Here is a 20,801-nt window from a genome sequence, read left to right on the forward strand (position 1 = left end):
CTAAAATAAATTTTAGATTCAAAATATTCATCTATACATCTCATATATCAAAGAAAAAACAAATTTTGAAATATTTTTCAAAATATGTATGTCAATTTCATGCATATAAAATCCGTGGCTCTGATACCACTGTTGAATTTTTTATGTCGGGGCATGCATGTATGTTTCAAAATTTTTTTTTCTAAATATGATAGTGAAATAAAAAATTAAAACTCTTTTTAATCTAAACCATGCATGCATAAAATATAAACCATAAGGATATACTTCATATGCTGAAATTAAACGTATGCTGAAATTTAATATATGATTGAATCACATACCTATTTCATAATTTTTTTCTTCAAATCTAGATCTGAAAAAGAAGAAGCTCTCTCTTAGCCGTGTAAGTGCCTGGCCTCTATGAAAATCTATTTGGGATCAGTCTAGAATTATCATCTTAAAATTGATTTTTTTTCTCTAAGAAAAATCAGCCTGTGAATCTGAACGAAGCCTGGATCGCGATCAACTCTTTGATCCTTTCCTTGATCTTCTTCTTCTCTTGCTTTTTCTTTCATAGATTATGGAGCAACAAGAGACTACAAAGCAGCAAATAAGAGAGATGCCCAACAGCCCTTAGGTGTGGAAGAAAGAGGACACCCAAGCTTGGGGCGTTGATGCTCCAAGGGAGAAGAGAGGGAGAGGAGAAGAGAGGGGCGTGGGGATCTCCTAAGGGGGTGTGGGGCTGCTAGTTGAAGTGCCTAGGGACTTCAGGAGAGATCCCTTTAAATAGGGATAAGGTTTGAATCTTATTCAAAATCAAACAAGCACTTAATACCAATCCTACTTGCATTATGTTTTCTTATTCCTTTAGTTATTTAACTTCTTTTAAGAAATCAATTAGAAGCCAACTATTGGAGCCCTTGCACCCACAAAATCATACCCCACTTTGCACCCATGGGATGCCCCATAAAGGATCCACACGCTCTCTAATAGATAGGGACACCCAACTTGATCAAATCAAGTAGCACCCAATCAAAACTATTAAGAAAATTTATTAAGGACTTGCACCCTTAATTCATTTGATCTAAAATCTTAGGCACTCAATAATTGAAGCCCAATAAATTTAATTTATTTAGATTATTATCAAATAATTAAGTTTGAATTAATCTTATCAAATAAGAAATTTAAATGTAAAGAAAAAATTAGGTCCAACCAAGTGCTAGCAAGGTTACTCTGAACCTAATAGGATTTCTCTAAACTCAATTGAGACTTTAGAAGCTCAATTGGTTATTTTAGATCTAATCCCTTTGTTGTGTGACCCCATAGGTTCAATTCTATCTGATAGTGAGATGTACAATGATCTCTATTATTGTATCATTGAAACTCTTTTCAATGGATCAGAATAATTTTACTCTAATTCATCAAAGATTGTCGATTCTGAATAATTTTAGTGAGCTCTCACAATCCACTAATGACACCTAGCAGTATGTAGTGAAAATCTAGTAGAACCAAAAATGAACCTCAAAGTGTAGTTAACGTATGATTCAGTCCCTCTATCGTGAGTCCTGACTAGATGACAGATCATTGATAAATTATCAAACCTCATCATTAGTCATATCATAGATTCGATTAGCTCAAATTCAATTATGATTTCTATAGAAACTCTTTTCCATCAATCATACTGCTGTGGTCATAGACTCTCGAACTTAACTTCTCAAATCTCATAGGACTACTCCTTTCTATCAAGGTCGATAAATCCCATCTTGATGCACATCCTACTCTTGTAGTGGACCAACTGTCACCAACATCCACTACAATGGCTTATTGAGACCATGTTTATATGTCAGTCAAACTTTCGCAGCCTCATTATGAGCAATCATACCATCTTAGATCAAAAAATCATTTACACAACTACAGCATCAAGACAATCACTGACGATCCAGTAGAAATTCAAATGATCTCTCGTATAGTCATGCTCATTACTAGTTGTTCTCTGACAACTACCCACACTCGTCGCTCAATGTCTCTACACTGTAGACCAGATACTCATCTACCTCGAAGGAAGCAATTTGTATGTCGGTCTATCTGAATCAATCACTGTCCCTAGGATGATACTATGATCTGGAGCATTTAGGAATTATATACATGTCTCTAATTCTCAATACTTTGAGAATATGTATCGAAATGTTAATTTCATAAATGATTCAAAGATACATCACACTTGAATGAAAAATAAACTTGTCCTTTTATTGATCAAATCAATGTATAAAGTATAAAATTATATCCCAGCTTTATTACAATGTGTCTGCTATATTGACTTCTAGGACATACATCTAACAGTATATTACAAAGAGGAGCAGTTTGACTCTCTGGAGAGCAGTGAGGGCACTGTTTATCTATCGGATGGATCGAACTATGCAATCAGAGGCATCAAAATGGTCAGTTGGAGGACACATGATGGTGTAGTGAGAAGATTGGGGGAGGTCCAATACATACACGATTTCAGGCAAAATTTTATCTCACTGAGCAGACTGAATTCGAGAGGCTATAAGATGGTAGTTGATGGAGGATCCTAAAGGTGTTCCATGGTGATAGAATTATTCTAAAGGAAAAGAAGAGGATGAGAGGATATTAGTACCTGATGGGAAGCCTAGTGCAAGGTGGAGCTTTAAGAGCCATGAGGAGTCCAAAGCAAGATGGAGCTCTAGGTGGAGATGGCTCGGACATGAGATACAAGACTCGAGAAGATGAGAAGCAATATCGTAGGATGAGATTTCTATTACTATGGGAGGATACCCTGAGCAGATCTCAGGTTAGGAGGAGCACAACATATGATGGAGATGAGATCGAGCGATCTAGCTTGACTCCCATGTTTGTCCATTCATGATCAGCAGGCAATTGTCTCAGGACATGAGGGCAAAAAAATTTAGAAGCTCTCAGAGTTAGAAGAAGGTCGAATGTCGAGTTGAGGTGGAGATTGTTAGGATTTGATGACTCAAGATTCGATCCACATTGAGCCCACAGTGAGGTCTAGGACAATGAATAGAGTCCAACGAGTTCAAGAACAGTCCAAACAAAGTTTAGATGGTGAAGATATGTGTGAAAGAAGTCCGAAGTAGGTGGCACGGCCCATGGGCTGGCGGAGGCTGGTGGCAACGCAACTAGGCCCGACAGCGCAGCCCAGGTCCAGGTGTGCGCATGCGTGGCCCGCGAGCAGGCAGTCCAAGCCGCATTTTCTCTTCTGGATCCACGATGGACCACCTTATTTTCATGGGGCATTGGCAGGCACGTGGACCCTTTAAGGGTCCATAATTTTTTATCGTGGTGTATAAGGGACACTGTAGCAGCTATAGTGTCTCGATATCTAGTGGATGCGGGCACGTGACAAGTTTGGGTGGTTGCGGATCCAATAAAAGAGAGGGTGTTATGAAACGCTGGGAGTTATTTTCTAAATAGGATACAGAGACCGATTTTAACTCGATTCGAACTCCATTTTTGACAAGATTTCGCACATGGTCTGGACCTTAAATAAGGATGCTGGGGTACTGTTGAACAGAGCTACAGAAAATCGAGAGTGGTGGTGGTTCGATAGAGACCTGAAATCATAGAGCAGAGGGCAGCAGCAGCCAACAGAGAGCAGAAGAACAAGGGTGCTTTGGGTAGACTATCAGGTAGCAGACAGCAATCGTTTCAGAGATTAAGGAATCTCCCAAAGAGAGAGCTTTTGTGAGGAAGAGCTTCTTATTGAAAGAGAGATTGGGTATACGAGGGTTGAGGGTATGATCTCCTCTTGTAATTTTTTCTTTTCTCATAATAAAGCTTGTATGCCCAGTGGAAGTGAGCCTTTTGGCTAATCCACATATTTAAGTGTTTCTATTTTGTTTCTTCTTTCTTTCTGTTGCGATGCATGGTATTAAAAAGATCTTATGGAGGTGGTGTCCTGACCAGACATCCCTAACATCTTTTTGTTTGGGTTTAAGATCTATGTGGCACTACATCAAGCTCTTTATCAGCCTAGCATAGGTTTTAAAGGATTTGGTGGCCTGATATGGCATTGAAGGAGAAAGAAGTGAAGACGCGTGCATGCAGTCTTTCGAGGTGCTGCTAGTGATTATCTATTTTAAATAGAGAAATAAAAAACTTTTTAAAGGTTTTCTTTCAATGATTCAAATCAAAAAGAAGTCATTTTTCATATGGCAAAATATGAGAATTTTTTGATTTAAATTAGGATGCCATATGTATCCTTCCGTGAGAGCGTGCGTGCGAGGAAAGAGTGGACTGATATTTTATCTCCAAGGGTTCTTATCTAATAAGACTTTTGGTATGTAATCTTTTCTTTAGGTAGCTGAAAATCATCGAGGGATGCTTCTCGTGCCCTCTTAGTAATTATAAATAGGGGGCAGCATCGAGAGGAGAACATTCAATTCCTACATCCCATCTTGTCTTGCTTAAGACAAGAATCCTCTCCTCTTCTCTCTCTTACACCCTTAGTTCTCTTAGGACAAGCCTTTCTAGCCTAATCTAAGCCTAATCAAATTTAGGACAAGGCTTTAAAGGGTCTTAAGAGATTTAGCCAAGTTGTCAAGAAGCCAAGAAGTGGTCCAAGTTATGTTCAAAAAGTGGTTCGACCAAGCCGATCAAGTCAGGATCAACCTGGGTCTGGCGATCAGGTTCAGAAGGAGCATCTCTTTATATCAATTCCTGTGTGGATTACCATTGGAGGGTATATACTTGTGTACCTTATTGAGATATTGAAAATAATGATTGAGGTATTTATAAAATTATATACTTCATTTAACATAGTTTAATAATTTGGTTGAATGCATCAAAGGTGATTCTAGGATTTAGGATTTTGGGTGTTCTTAGATTTCATAAATATTTTGAAATCCAATCTTCTACTGTGTGACCAGAAACCAATAGAGAACTCACTTCTCTCTTTTTAATTTTCCTTCACCTGAAACCTTAGATCTGATCTAGATCTCTCACCTAAGAGGAGTTGGCTCTCCTTTAAGCTCACACGCCAAAAATGGCTGCCCACCCCAAAACCCTCACACCCCCACACAATTTTTTAGTAATCTCTGATGTCCCATGCACAAAAAAATCCCTTCTTAAGGGTGGCACAAGGAGTGGATAGGACGAGATTAGTTTGAATCAAATTCAAACCTCTTTGAATTCAAAATTCGGTCTATCCTCGTCCTCTTTCAAACTCAAATTCAAAACATATTTGAATTCAACTTTGAAACAAATTTTATCCTTATCCAAAGAGGGTGAGAGAGAGGACAAGAGCCTCTAATTTGCATGCAAAAACTTAATGCAAAAACCAAGTTTGCATGAAGAACAAGTGGGCGTGGGTTTAGGGTGTCGCATGGGCAATAATCCAATCTTTTTGGACTCTAGATTGTTCCAATTAGGTTCCAACCAGAATCATTTGGTTAGACCCAAATATCTAATTCAATTAGGTAACAAATTATCTCAATTAAATTTTAATCAAATTAAAAATTAATCGAGCTCAAGTCTTGATCAAATCAGGAATTAAACATCTTTAGCGATTAGGTCATCTAATAACCTAATCGGGTCAAACCTAATTGAATCTATTTCAATTAGATTTGATCCAAATTATATTGTTCAATCAAATTGAGCTAACCAACAATCTAATTGCTAATTAATTCTTCTATAATTTACTAACCATTAGTAAATTAATTTATCATAATTTTTGCATAAGATTAATCATCAATCGAATTAATAATTATATCTTTGAATGATTCTCAATCGTTGATCAGCCACTTGATCAGACAGTAATTTTTTTTGAGTGTGATCCCATAGGTTTGAACCTAAATTGATAGCATGAAAATAAATTTTTGTACTAATCAAAATGACCATCTAGCAATGGTACCCGATGTCCGGATAAGTCTAATGATTGCAAAACAACATTCAAGAATCCTTGACATATGATTATCATATAATTCATCCCTTTGACCCTCAGCGCTTAGGATGACTTAGAGTTAAACTGTCAACTCATAATTAATACATCCATAATATGTCTCCACCTCATAAATCCTATATCTCCTCACAAGGACTATCCTAGCCAAGATTTTACTGAATTGAAATGCAATGTAGCACTAACTCCTAAAACTAAGAGCAGTCAATCCCATCTTGACTCATACAACGACTTAACAAATACTTGACCATGTTTAAAAATCTTTCATCACTAAATTAAAAATTTAGGTAATCTGACACTAAAGTATAGTGAGTTGCTTACAAATTACCATAGTGATCTCAGATCGGAGAGATGCTTATACTCATACCCTTCACGAGCTACTCTTGACAGCGGAGTACTCCACAGTTGGATCACGTTTAGTGAGATGTACTCCTACATCTCACCTATATGCCATATCAGTATCTCCACACTTCTTGGTTAAGAGGACAACCAACCCATACGACACACAACGACATACACTTGATATAATTATCATCTTAGTAATAGCATATTATTTGATCGCGAACAAGTTTAAGGATTAAACGATAAATCCTTTTTATCGATTAAAATAGTCCTAAGAACTTCATCATAATAGAGCAGTTCATAAAAGAAAATGTACAACTTATGATGAAAAATATCAAATAATTTATATTAATCAATAATTCATATATAATTTACATAAGCTCAACCGTCAATACGCTGACGATTGACTTTGGGACACGATTCTCAACTGACTTCTACTTCGAAGGCTACTTGCCTTTAATGCAGGTGGATCTCTAAGGTGATGACTTCTCGAAGGTGAAGCTCACGAATAATGTCTCCTGATTAGAGAGTATGGTGCTTAAAGTTGTGGTTGCCCGAAACATGGTATGAGATCAAAGTAGGAAGGTCAAATCTCAACCATCTATGTGCTTTACAAATAGAAGAGGAAGCAACTGCTCGATGACAAACTAAACTAGACCCCCTGGGTGCTCCATCACCATGAACACCTCTCCAATTGATTGGATATTGGAGAAGTTGGAGGTGCTACAAGTCTTTATCAGGGACATCTCCGCCAAGATGGCTGAAGTTGATGAGGAAGTCACCTCCCTCCAGAACCAACTGGTTATGGTGAAGGCGGCCATGGCCCACCAGAAAGCGAAGGAGATGGAAGCAAAACTCTGGATAGTGGAATTTCATTTAGGTGAAGCAGGCCAGAAGGTTTCTACTTTGTTGAAAGAGTCGCAAGCGATCCTACCAATGAGCCACAAAGGTTGAGAGGAGGGCTGCACGCATGATGGCGTACAACTCCTTGATTGGGTTGGAGAGAGAGGTGGCTGAGCCTTCTGTTGCTTAGTGAAGATCTCTTCCATATACTCCTCGAACCTTTCGAGAAGAAAGCTCAAGGTGAAGGGTGGACTTCTGTTACAAACGGTGAGGTTCTGGCCATTATCAAGCTACTTGCCATCATGGGGGCAAACTGAGGTGTAACATAGTCAAGCTGCTCTAGCAGATCTCCCCATAGACTTATACTTTGCTTTCTTGAATGTAGCCATGCTCGGTAGATGAGTTAACACCTCGTAATTGAAATTCTTAACGGAGAAATTGTCTATATTGAGCTTCACTATTGTGTCATTTGATTGCTCAGATTCTGTCCGGCCTTGTTGTGTGCTACCTACCATTTAGTTGCAGGGACACTGCCTACCATTTAGTTATAGATTTACTTCTTCATATCCGTCCAAAGCCTAATAACCCAATGTCAAAGTATAATTTCTAAAGTACTTGGAATCTTCAATTCATTTTTAATAATTTATTTAAGCCTCTAGGAGATTCTAAAAGCTACAAAAGGGTTCAACCATGATCCCTTAATTAGGGTCTAACAAAGCCCACAATACTCTTCAACCAGCATAAAATTCATAATGAAAATACAATAATAATTATTCTATTTTATTTGTCCTCAGTACACCAAACAATACAAGATTGGTCCGGTTTAGTTCTCAAGACTTGAAAATTTTAGATATACTACAAGTACCATCTAACACTTCACAATGCATGCAGCGATAACATGACTTTGAAATTCCATTATTTATTTATAACTAATGCTAATAAATTTAGAAATTTAAAAACAGGGACTTTATCGCCGCCATCATCTCAAGCCGTAGCTTATAGATGAGGTAAGAAAGAGTGAAATATACAAAGGGGGTACAGATGAGGTAAGAAAGAGTGAAATATACGAAGGGGGTCACCCGTCCTAATCCTACTCTCACCTAAGCATACTCAACTGCAGGAGTACCAACGCGGTCCGATGCAAACAAAAAAAAAAAAAAAAAAAGAGAGAGACAGAGAGGCAGCAGGAGGGCGGCGCGATCATCCAGTAACGTGAAGAGAACGACAGGGCTTCACGTTAGACGCGGACCGAAAAGCAACCTGGGCCATGGGCCCTGTCACACTCTAAACCCAAATTACTACAATTATAGTGTTATTTCTGCCAACATTTACTCCACGAAAACAAGCCCTCCTATGCCACGAGATATGTACACACACACACACATATATATATATATATATATATATATATATATTATTTTATATATATATTATTTATATTATATATATATATATATATATACACACACACATACATAATATATATATATATATATACATACATACATATATATATATATATATATACACGTACGTACATACATATATATATACACATACGTACATACATATATATACACACATACGTACATACATACATATATATATATATATATATACATACATATATATATATATATATATATACATACATACATACATATATATATATATATTATATGTACATACATACATATATATATATATATGTACGTACGTGTATATATATATATGTACATACGTACGTGTATATATAGATGTACATATATACATGTACATGTATATATGTATCTATGTACATGTATATATATATATATCTATATACATGTACATGTATATATATATATATATCTATATATATGTACATGTATCTATGTATGTATACATGTATCTATGTATGTATACATGTATCTATGTATGTATCTATGTATACATGTATATATGTATCTATCTATGTATACATGTATATATGTATGTATGTATCTATACATGTATATATGTATGTATGTATCTATACATGTATATATGTATGTATGTATCTATATATGTATGTATGTATGTATGTATCTATATATGTATGTATGTCAAATGAGTCTTCAGATTACCGGATTTATTTACAAAAGAAAATAAAGGGAAGGGAAGCAGACAGCAAAGGCCAAGCAAATGCTACAGTCCTTGAAGTTAAAATAGCACAGACAAATGCACCCCAGTCAGGGGTACATGTGAAATTCCTGTCCCATCTAATAAAAAGTATCTTTTCCACTCGTTGCTGCAGACAATTTACATTCCTTTCGGAGTAGGCAGGCTTCGTCTATCACACAGATATCTTTGTACACAGACCAAGGACGTAGTCATGAAAACAAAGGTGGCTGGCACACGTAGTCATGAAGCACTTTAAGCCACGTACTCCAAGGAAGTTCTATATATCTCATCTGCATGCGCCACAGGCACATACACAACACCAGTAAGCGAGCTGTGGGTTCGTCCATAGAGCAGATATACGAAAACCCCGATCACCAGCCAGATAGATACACGGATCCACGTGCCGGCACTGAAGATTTAAAACTTAATTGTCAGTTGAGAATGGACGTTGATATGCGAAATAAAAGAAGCACGCAACCAACATCCGGTGGCAGGTACATTTCTATAGGACAAAGTTCACATAGGTAACAGCAGAACAGAGCTTAATCACTTACCCAAGATTTATCAGCAAGTATGCGTTTATGAGGATGCAGCAAATTGGTAGAAAGGGAACAAAAGGACATATAAATCCTGGAAAGGAGCCAGCAATCATAAACTGCAGTTAGTCAAGCGAGCATCAAATTTACCGGCCACACTCATCATCAGAAGAATTAGCATATATACCTCCAGCATGTCCAAAACTATGCCGCCCATCATCTTGGTCGATCCAGGAGAGTATGACAAGACCACCAAGGAGGAGCAAGCCACCAACAAAGCATGCTGAATAACGTACAAAGCTGGTAAAATATATAAAATGATAATGAGTCAACACACCATTAATCAATTTGTGTAGAAGATATTAAGCAAACATTAGAATATACACATTGATGAAAATCACAACATTATACACACACACACACATGTAGAGAGAGAGAGAGAGAGAGAGTTAATGTTACTGCCATTGACCAGACTTCAGGTCGATCCAGTCAGCCATGACAGGGTATATAAGTCGGTGCACACGTGGGTGGGGACGTTGGTGTGCGTGCGCATGTGTGTGTACATAAAAATTAAAATTATCTATAACCCTCCAAAACACTATAGAAAGAGATAAGCCACTGTCTAATCCTACCCAGCCATACAACATGTACACCAGCATACTCTGATTTGAATCAAAGGACCAATTAGAATGTATCATGAAGAATGACAGGTGATCAGATATTATTTCATAACATACAACCTTAATTAGTTGGTTGGTCTTCTATATCAGCCTGGCTCATTTTGATTAGTTCTGCATAAATTATCTTTCTTACTTAGTTCAGCATATAAACTGGAGGTGGTTAAAAGACCGTATGGTATCCTTTCTTATACATTTTACATTAGGAGATAGTATGCTCATAAAATAAATACCACCAATCCAGAACTAGAACACATAATGGAACTATAATGCCCTAGAATCAACACTAAATATACTATCATCATTAAAATATGTAACAAGATCACCTCAGAGACTTACACTGGCAAGAATGTAGCTGAAGCTGAAGAAGTGAGGATGAGAACTCCGATGCATACACATGCTATACTCCAAGCTGCTTTCTTACGCCGTGTTTGCTCATTCATTTTTTCTGCAACATTCGGTATGTAAGACAGTCATTTGCAAGTGATATGCTAACAGCAGATAGATGCAGCTAGATGTGGAACGGTGCATGGACAGCAATGCAGGAAGATGCTTGTTATCTCTACAGAATGTGAAAAATATTAAATGCTGAAGAGAAAACTGATGGCATCTGCCTCATCATTACCCTGGTTAATCTCCTTTGCAATGAGAGGATGCTCAACACATGCTTCCACTTTATTTGTATGAGATGTGCCATCCTGAGGATGTTGGCCGATGTTCTGAGTCCCAACAATTTCTTTCGCCTTTTGCTCATTGCTTTCCTGAGCGCTATAGCGAAATGATACAGATTCAATTGATTCTTGGAGTGATGATGGAAGAGGAACCTCATCTGGCGGAACATATCTGAGTATCAAGATTGAAATTGCAACTATGGTGAAGGCAAGAAGAGTGCCAACACTAACCTGCAAAGTATACCAATTTAGTAGCAATTCTAATTCAGTTCTTAGAGTAGAACATTGCTGATGTCATCACACAGAATAATGCATAATGAAAATCTTGACACAACAGATCAGAAGAAGTTACAAATCCTACTGAAATGTCTTACCATCCCTGCCAACTGTGAGACATCCATGAAGAAAGCTAAGGCAGCTGCACAGATCCCAGTTAAGATTGTGCTTTTGACAGGAACTTGGGTGCTTTTGTTAACTTCCGAGAAGAAAGGTGGCAACAATCCATCTCTAGCCATTGCCATCAGTATTCTAGGCTGAGGAAAGGCACAGCAAAGAAGCATAATTCGGTTATCCTAACCCCAAGCAAATATTTTGAAATAGTTTATACAAAATGCTTCATCTTGCAGAAGCTCAAGAACTTCTCACTGATTTGACAGAAGCATCAAAATTACCCCTGCATCATAACAAGTAGTAAAACAAAAGACCGTAAATGGCAATAAAATGATTAGCAGCCAGTTTTCTGACTACCACATTGAGTGGGAGTATATGAGTTGGACCATAACTGCTTATTTTGAATAGCTACATAGTGTGAGCAAAAAAGGGCATCATGATGCATGAGGTTCCCGCCATTGCATGATTCAGAAAGGGTTAGATATACGCAGCCTTACCCCCACCTATGGAGAAGGTGTTTCTATTTTTTGAATTCATGACACCTACGTCACAATGGAGCAATTTTACAGCTGCACCAAGGTCCGCCATCTAGTCAGTGCGGTTGGTGCACCAAAATCAATTTCCATAACAATGTTAAAATCCAACATGTATATCAAGTCATTGTTTTGGGAAAAGATGTGTAATTTAACATTAGAAGGATATCTTGTGAGGAAAATAGACTTGTATCTGATAATATGGGGGAGGGGATCCAGCATCAGTGACAAATATTACATTATTAAAGATTATTAGCATTCAAAATATTTAATTTGTTTGTTTTAAGAAGAACAAAAATTCATACTCTATGAATTATTCAGGTTTTTTATCAAAAGGAGGCATGCACACATTTCAGTGTGGAATATATGTATAACTTCCAGATTTCTACCAAATAGGAATCCATAATATGAATTCTTTTTTCTAGAAAATGGTTTCCACTTTTCTTTTGCTTTTTCTTTTAAAGAAAGATATGTCACATAGCCGGCATGCATTCTTAAAATTCACTTTCCAATGAAATCATAAATCACTAAAGAATAAAATTACAGAAGAAACACCAGTGGGAACATCAAGACAATGAGAAACAATGAAACCATATCAGTTGATGTTTTATCTACCTGGGGAAGCAGTGAGCCCATCAAAGTTGAGCAAAGAGCGAGGACAGCGCCAGTAGTGACAATGTACCTATAATTGAATAAAAAGGTAAGAGATGGAACAAGAACAAAGGTGCAGAATGCCTACTGCAATCAGATCATCAAACTTTAAAGGCAACTTACATTGCCCACTGCATCCCATGTCTTGCAAATGCAGATGAAATTGGAGTATCTGGGTCCAATGCAAAATATGGAACTAGGCCCACAATAACAACAGAAACCATCATATACAATAAGCAACATATAGACAGTGCAGTTCCAATGCCCCATGGTAGATCTCGTTGCGGATTTTTCACCTGTAAGAGAAATACTCAGTGCAAGAAATATACTAGAACAAAAAATTTCAGCATATCTACGCAGGCATGACCATCCAAGTTCACTCTAGTTATTAGTATTAACATGAACTTCATACAGGCTTTGCAATTATTGCATTTAGGAATATTGCAAGCAACATCCTACCTCCTCAGCAGTACTGGCAACTGAATCAAAGCCTATGTATGCAAAGAAAACAGTTGCTGATCCAGCAAGCATTCCATTCACTCCATAAGGGAAGTATCTGTGAGTTGAAAAGCCAAATTAGCGAGTTACCGAGATCAAATCTGGAACATAGAGTCTTTAAATTCGCATTACCCGCTGGCAACAGTATATCCAACCCATCCTGTCTGAAAGCCGATATATCCACCAACTATAATGACAAATAACATGACACAAACATTTGCAGTTGTAACAATGGCTTGTACAAACGAACTCTGCATAAATAATTATTCAAAGCTTAGTCCTAAAGTACTAGAAGTAACAGGTCGTGGTAAATTGACAACCAAATAGAAGTTAATACCTCCTTTATTCCCACACAGAGCAGCCCAGTGACAATCAAGACAAGGATTGCAGCACATGGATCAACAACAATATCAAGGACTGGAATGTGAGCACGTGCTAGAAAAGAAGGCAGGCTATCTGGTCCTCCAAAAAACAAGGCCTGAAACAAAACCAGTAAGATTGTCAGGTAAAAATGTATAACTTTATTGGTATTGATGCAATCGCTATTGCAGAGAAGCTTTTGGGCTTAAGAGAGGACACAAGAGATAGAAGAAAAAGCATGAAAAGCATTTTGGTTGTTGATTTAGCAACAGAGAGCTGTAAAATATGTAAGCATCGGTTAATGATGGTGTGCTTGGACCATATCTATCCAATTAGTGTTTTGAAGCAGCATAACTGCTGCATGAATGGTGCAGATTTAATTCTACTTGCATCTTTTCTGTTTAATTAAGTTCTGTGGTAGTTTACGAATTTTTTTTCCCATGAAAAAAAGGGAATTTACTATTCAGCACAGTTCATACTTCATGATACACTACCATTTACAATGATGCCCAACTAAAGTTTCTCTTTTTTGTTAGGTTTATCAGTAAAGTCCAATTGAGTCCCAAGAATGCAGGAATCTCAGACTACAAAATATGAGGGAATAGTTGTCAGTTGGCTCTATAAGCAGACTATGCATTAGGTGTCGAAAAGGTTGTGCAAGAGATATCATTAAGAAATAAGAAGAGCCTCATATGGTTTCCATTCCTTCTCTTTTAGTTTTTCTTCATCATTTTCTTCATTTATTTCTCCTTAGTTTTTCTCTTTCTACTCGCTTTCTCTATTCTTATGGAATTATGACATTATCCTTCTTTTCTTGATTATCTGCACTGTAGATAATTTCAGCATAATATTAAAACCAGATCTACTGAAGTCCCATCCTTCTCAATTTGATTGGTTAGGTTACTACGTTTATTTGTTTTCCATTATTAAACTTCTGCACAGCCGAATCGGATTTATGCTGTAGTCAAAACTCAATCTAGTGCAAAAGACTTTCATTTTCACTTCTTTTAATCTCCTTGAATCTAGACACTGATTCTTGCCCTTAAGTTCACCTAGTTTGACATTCTTAGAGCCCTAGATATCCCTGACATTGTTTTGAAACCTCAAAGAAACCCTAATGTTCATACACAAACTCTCTTTTCCATCTTTAAATAGTATCCAGTTTAGATCTGCCCTTTTTCTTGGGCCAAGAAAACAAGATCCTTAAACTTTCAAAATGCTAAGAAACATTATTCCTTTTGGCCTCTCATTGCTCAAACACAGACCCCTAGCATCCTACATCAGCAATGTCAGAAGATATGATCAGTCTCTTACTGATCTTTGAACCCTCAGCAACTTCAGGGTGTCAGAAGGACATCATCAACATACTCCTCAAATAGTAATAATATATTATATGATATACAGAATTTGGAAAATAAACTATGATATGACTTAAAAGATTTAAGAAAAGGAGCATCCATACAACAAGAACTAATTAAATGTGGAAAGTGATAACTCAAGCGAAAGAATTACTTGTCTTTTCTAAATCAATTAGCATGTTGAGTCTCATAAATTATGAGTGATACTTTATTTGATTTTTAAGGTTGTTGCAGTAGCCAACTCTATAGACGATTAATCCAGAACAGGAGTGGCCCACCAAAAGGTAACATCATAGGAGATAGTGACATGAAGGCAACTACAGTAATGTCAGTCTGTAATTTATTGATTCAAATAAAGCAGTGAATACCAATATAGTTCCATCTGGTCTGATTCCAGCTGCCACAGATATGTAAGGATTAAATAGTTCCTGGTCAGAATCCAGTCAATATTTTAGATATTTCCTTTCAAAAGGCAGTGAAGAATGTGAATCCTAAAGCCAGGTAAGAGCTTGTGTGCACTGAGAAGTAAATCCTTGACTGTTCACCGGCGGCACAAACCAACGGCACCAGGGCCTAAGGGCTTAAGAGGGTTTTCTGCTCTCTACCTAATGTATGTACTGAACTTTGTCTGTTTCAAGACTTTGAAATTTAGTTATCATTGTGAGAAGAATCAAAGAATTTTCACGAGAAAAATGATGTCCATGAATGAGTGGAGAAGTCTCCAGAATAGAAATATAAAAGTACACCTTGAAAAGTATGCTTGATGTCTACTATGTGATGGGGACATTCCATTTGGGGGATTAGCACATTCATTCTTGTAGCATCACCATAATCACTAGTTGTTGATGAATAAGATTTCAGAATTACTCATCAATCATTAAAACTTAAAGGAGCACAGAAGCTTGATATAATGAAAAAAAACACATACCAAGTTCGGGGATATGCCTCGTGCAACAGCTGAACCACCAATTGTATATTCTAGTATTAAAGCCCAACCAATCAACCAAGCAATACTGGAAAATGAAAATACAAAAATTACCAAAAAGAGTAACCACAACCAACCAATGTCCAAGTAAGGGAAGTCCTATACAATCAATCTTTTAACATATAAAGTTTTCTCTTAATAATATAACCCTATTCTTACTGGATAAAAAATGTTAATAGAATAAGCATGGTATTGCTGAATGAATATGAAACTATGATATGCACTTCAATAGAAAGAGAAGACAAATTAGTCATGATAACAAATCAGTTAATTACCCTTCTCCAACACAAATGTATGAATAATGATATGCACTTCCAGCAGAAGGACAACGGCTTGCAAGCTCAGCATAACAGAAGGCTGAAAGAGCAGCTGCTATTCCAGCTATCAGAAAGGAAATGGTCAAGGCTGGTCCTGAGTGCTCTCGAGCAACAGTTCCGACAAGAACATAGACTCCAGCACCTATGGTTGAGCCAACACCTGAACAGAAGAAGAAAAATATTAAATGTGGCATGCAAATATAAAAAATAAAATGAAAAATAAGATAAAAACTGACTAACTGAGACAGATTTCAAAAGTTCTGTTTAACATATGACTCTCACATTAAGGAGGATGAAAGATACAAGAGCAGAAAAGCAGGTTAAAACAAATAAGATTTTTAAAAGTGCAAATATAAGAAATGGACTGAAATTGCAAATTTCAATATATAGCACTGAAGGAAAGACCGGAACACCAGAATTGTGATTTGTCACAAGGTTACATGGCTTTTTAGGTATCATGTTTCAAAATTATCACACACTTTTCAGATTTTGAATGTCCTTGCCTCAAGATGATTGTGCATGTTGTTCATGAGGCAAGCAACTTGCAAGACCACCCCCTATCTTCTACATCCTTTAATTCTATTCCTTTCAATGCTTACATGTTCTCTTCTTTGTATTCTTTGATAGTCAACCATCACCATAGTGTCTTTTTTAATCTTTCCTTTTTCTTCTTTTCTACCACCACCACCACCATTGCTTCATTAGTATTTGCATACATTATATTTTCATCCTCTCATTGTCTTCCTAGAGCGTGTGGTATCACTGGATCCAAATTGAACTAAGAATAAAACATCTATTCACATTCTTCCATTTGGCATTTTATCAATTTCAACGAATACATTAGGCTAAGTGGTTAATTCTAAAAGTTTAATTCTAATCTCACAACCGTTTTAATAGTCTATTTAAATGCATAAGGGCATATGAATAATTAATGATTGGAATGTGTTCAATGATCACCAGGCATGCTCCTATCACCTTTGGCAGTGAGGTAGAATTTTCTCATTACAATGCTTCCTCTCATGTAATAGGCTCTCCATGGCTCATTATTTCCTTTGCAGTTTTTCACTCTACATTTCAAACATGAAACCTTTTCTAAAGATGCTAAACCAAATTGGACATAAACTCTCACTAGCTTACTCCCCCCCACCGCCCCCTCCCCCAAGGAAAGAAAAAAAAGGGTTGCAAGTGAATACAATATTATTGAGTTGTATATAGCATAAATTGTGGACAAAAGATTTCACACCAGCTGAAATAGTTAATTACCATAAAACATTTGCATTAGCTTCCATATTGGATACTATATATTTTTTATTTGTTCTTATTGTCCTCTGACATTTAAAAAAATAAAATACAACAGCTTAATTTGAATTTGGTTCCTTTTACATGCATGGGAAGAGGAGGTACATGTCTATAAGTAATGATTTTGCAAGGTGGCAGTTGACAAAATTTAAAACAAGGTAGTTGGATTTGGTTGCCAAAACTTTAGATACCTTTTAACCTGCTGGTTTGTCCAATCTCAGCTAGACATTCATTATTCACCCAATATACATTTGTAAGTTCCACTTATGCCACAATTGTATGCAGCTCTTCAATATCATTGTCCTCTACCAGAGTTTTAGATCTATGGGCTTACTGTGATTCAAATTGAGCTACTTGCAACAAAACTGGTAAGATTACCAATATCTGATGCACATCGCTCATAATTGAGGAAGATAAAGAAACAGAGCACCGTCTCTTACTTATCTACAGAAGTAGAATATCATGTTCCAGCATAAATTATATTTGGAATTCAATGTCTCAGATGTTTTCTTCATGATTAAGGAATTCGTTATTCAGATATGTAACAACTTATTTCAACAATGTCAGCTATCCAGAAACTGTAATCTCTTACTTTGGGAATGCACTGAACATATTAAGCACATCTATGTTTATAGAAGGGACTGCAAGAAAATTTACTGAGAGGCACCCTATATAGCTAATGTTCTTGCCTCTCAACTTTGTTCAAACTAATAGACTAGGTGTTGCAGCCAGGGAGTCTATCTGGCTCAAGCCGATGGACTAGAGTTGAGAGAGAATGAGAGAGTCGCAAGACGGTTGGTCTAGACCTTCGAGTCGGACACTGGCTCCAGGTCCGTGGTCGATCCTTCGAACCGGATCCCGCAACACCATCAAAGACAGAAAGTCATGCTGGGGAGGGGGGGTTGCTCCAGTGGTGCACCCTTGATGCCTAAGCCATTCTCCCGCAGAAGCAAACAGAAGAGGTTTAAGCTTTTCTAGAGAATTTCGTAGTTACATCGAGTATCAGATGAAACAGGTTCTGTCGCAAGAAAATAGGGTGCCGAGTGGAAGGAGTTCGAAGGTGGAGTAAGAATTGCTTAAAATCATGTAGAGGAGCTAGATTCCAATTCATATTGAATCTATCACAGAAAGAAGGCAGGTACAGCAAGTGTTCACTTTCTTTCTTCTTTACCTAGAGGATCTCGGGGAGTTAGGTTTTGTAGATGAAGATGGGTACATATCGTCTGAGGAAATGCATGCCATTTTCCTTCAAAGTTATGGAGACATGACATGTTCCGATTGTTAGAGGATAATGGCTCACACGTCCAGAGTTTATTAAGATTGCAGATCTCACTGAGTGGACGGAGGAAGTGGAGTGGCGGGATAGTCTTTCGCTTGTCGTTTAGTGGATAGAAGACTCTGGAACTCCTCGGTATGATCGTAAAACTTAGGTGGCAGAGGATAGACGGTCGCTTCATCACCTCCTCTTGAAGATACGCATCGGGCTGCTATTGGGTTGCCAGTGCCACGGTGGACAGATCATCTTTGGGCGTATCACTAGGCTGCTTTAAAGGGATCAATCTCATAATATTGTATCTAGATTGGACTTTCTCACTTGAGAGGAAATGATTGGAAATTCTTATCTTATATAGACGGGATTATTCTCTCATTCAATCCTTGACCAAATCAATGGTCCTTCTCCATAATGCACAAACCTATATGTTAGGCAAATTCAAATAAAAGGAATCTGATCATGATTGTTCACCCCCAATCTGAGAGATCCTAATAGTTTCATGGTTGTGTCTATCTGTTTTTAAAGTCCAATGAGAATGGTATTAAAACTTTCCTCAAACTACCTCTCTTATCAATTAAGATTTCTTTCAAGTCAATCAATCCTCACCGATTATAAGATATAAGAATGAAAAAAGAAAGATAAGATCCAAAAGGGCCAAATAGTTGAGAAACTGAAGATATCATACGAGAAACTGATAAATTAAGTATTTTTCTATTCATGAAAGCAAGTGAATGAGCGGAACACGCTGCTGATTAGGCACACCTTACCACCTCCAAAAGAGATTAAGCACCTTACTATATGAAATAAGTTGATGAGGACAAAAAACTAAAACTAAAAACCATTTCTTTATTTTTCATAATTGGAAGGAAGAAAAAAAGAAAATCAATCAGCTGAAGCTTTCACTTTTTCTCAAATGGGTAGCAAAAAAGGAAAAAAAAATAAAAAAAAAAAAATCTCTCATAGTACAAACAGGTTGAAACCTCTAAAATTCACGTATGTTCTATCAAACAAAAGATAAATCTAACGTCTGCAATCAACATTGCAATGCTTTTTTGCCCCAAAAAAAAAGAAAAATTTTTTTCCTAATAATGAACGTTTAAGTAAACAGGTATCAAACCTAAAGAGGAATTGGTTTTCCTAGTCCCAACTTCGATCAGGCCAGAAGGGCACCACAAATAAAAGGGAAGTCGGAAAAGCAGAACAATCGACAGGACACTATTTTCTTTTTTGGAAAGGAACTGAAACCCCCAGCCGCAGCTCTAAAGAGGGGGCAACGAAGGAGAGATTAAGGGAGGGTACGAAAAATGACTGATTATTGTGTAGTAATAATAAATTGGGGGCGTTACCTATAGCAACGAGCTGAGGAATCGACAATTCCTTAGCGAGCTGATGGTGGTGGGTTCCCCCGGCTTCCGCCCTCGCCCGATCCGAATCCACTTGCTTCCTCCTCATCAAACTCCGCATCCCGCGTCCCCATCCCTGTCCTCCGCCGACAACCCCTCTTTCTTCCTCGAAACCCATGAATATTTCGATCTCCTTTTTCTTCTTCTAGTTTTTTCCCTCCCTCTTCCTTTTTAATTAGGGAGATAGATGGAAAGATAGAAAACTAAATAAATTTATAAATAAACAGGCACGCAGACAGACAAATAGCTACAAATCTCTTAAAAGATTTTTTTTTCTCTTTTTCCTTGAGAGAGGGAGAGATGGAGAGAGCAGAGATCAAGGAAGAAGATCAGGAAGAGGAGAGGAGAGGTGCGGATGTGGGCGGGATTAGATGAGGGCAGACAATCAGGAGAGGACAGGAAAGGAGAAAGCAGCTTCCTTGGTCTCTTCTTGCTTCTTCTTTTTATTTCCGTGCACGGAAGAAAGAAAGAAGCTACTCTTCTCCTCGTCCTCCTCCCCGCCCCGCCCACTGAACCGAGCGGATGGGAGACCTCCCTTTTATTACTGGCAGGGGGAGCCGGATAGCAGAACTATTTATTTCTTTTCTTATTATTTTATATATTATG

General features: G+C 37.3%; 1 protein-coding gene across 1 annotated transcript; it reads right to left on the minus strand.

Annotated features, from left to right (window-relative positions):
- Positions 1-9,182: 9,182 nt before the first annotated feature.
- On the minus strand, positions 9,183-20,753 carry LOC105035901 (cationic amino acid transporter 2, vacuolar). Its single transcript, XM_010911611.4, has 14 exons — positions 20,139-20,753; positions 16,179-16,380; positions 15,847-15,931; positions 13,538-13,678; positions 13,333-13,451; positions 13,162-13,258; positions 12,826-12,998; positions 12,667-12,733; positions 11,503-11,661; positions 11,083-11,359; positions 10,797-10,905; positions 9,968-10,080; positions 9,799-9,874; positions 9,183-9,653 (listed from the first exon to the last, which is right to left on the minus strand). The coding sequence occupies exons 1-14, from the start codon at positions 20,311-20,313 to the stop codon at positions 9,497-9,499; spliced, it is 1,950 nt and encodes a 649-aa protein (XP_010909913.1). The 5' UTR covers positions 20,314-20,753; the 3' UTR covers positions 9,183-9,496.
- Positions 20,754-20,801: the final 48 nt, after the last annotated feature.

Source organism: Elaeis guineensis, chromosome 2 (assembly GCF_000442705.2).
Source record: "Elaeis guineensis isolate ETL-2024a chromosome 2, EG11, whole genome shotgun sequence".
In the NCBI taxonomy this organism is placed as follows: Eukaryota; Viridiplantae; Streptophyta; class Magnoliopsida; order Arecales; family Arecaceae; genus Elaeis; species Elaeis guineensis.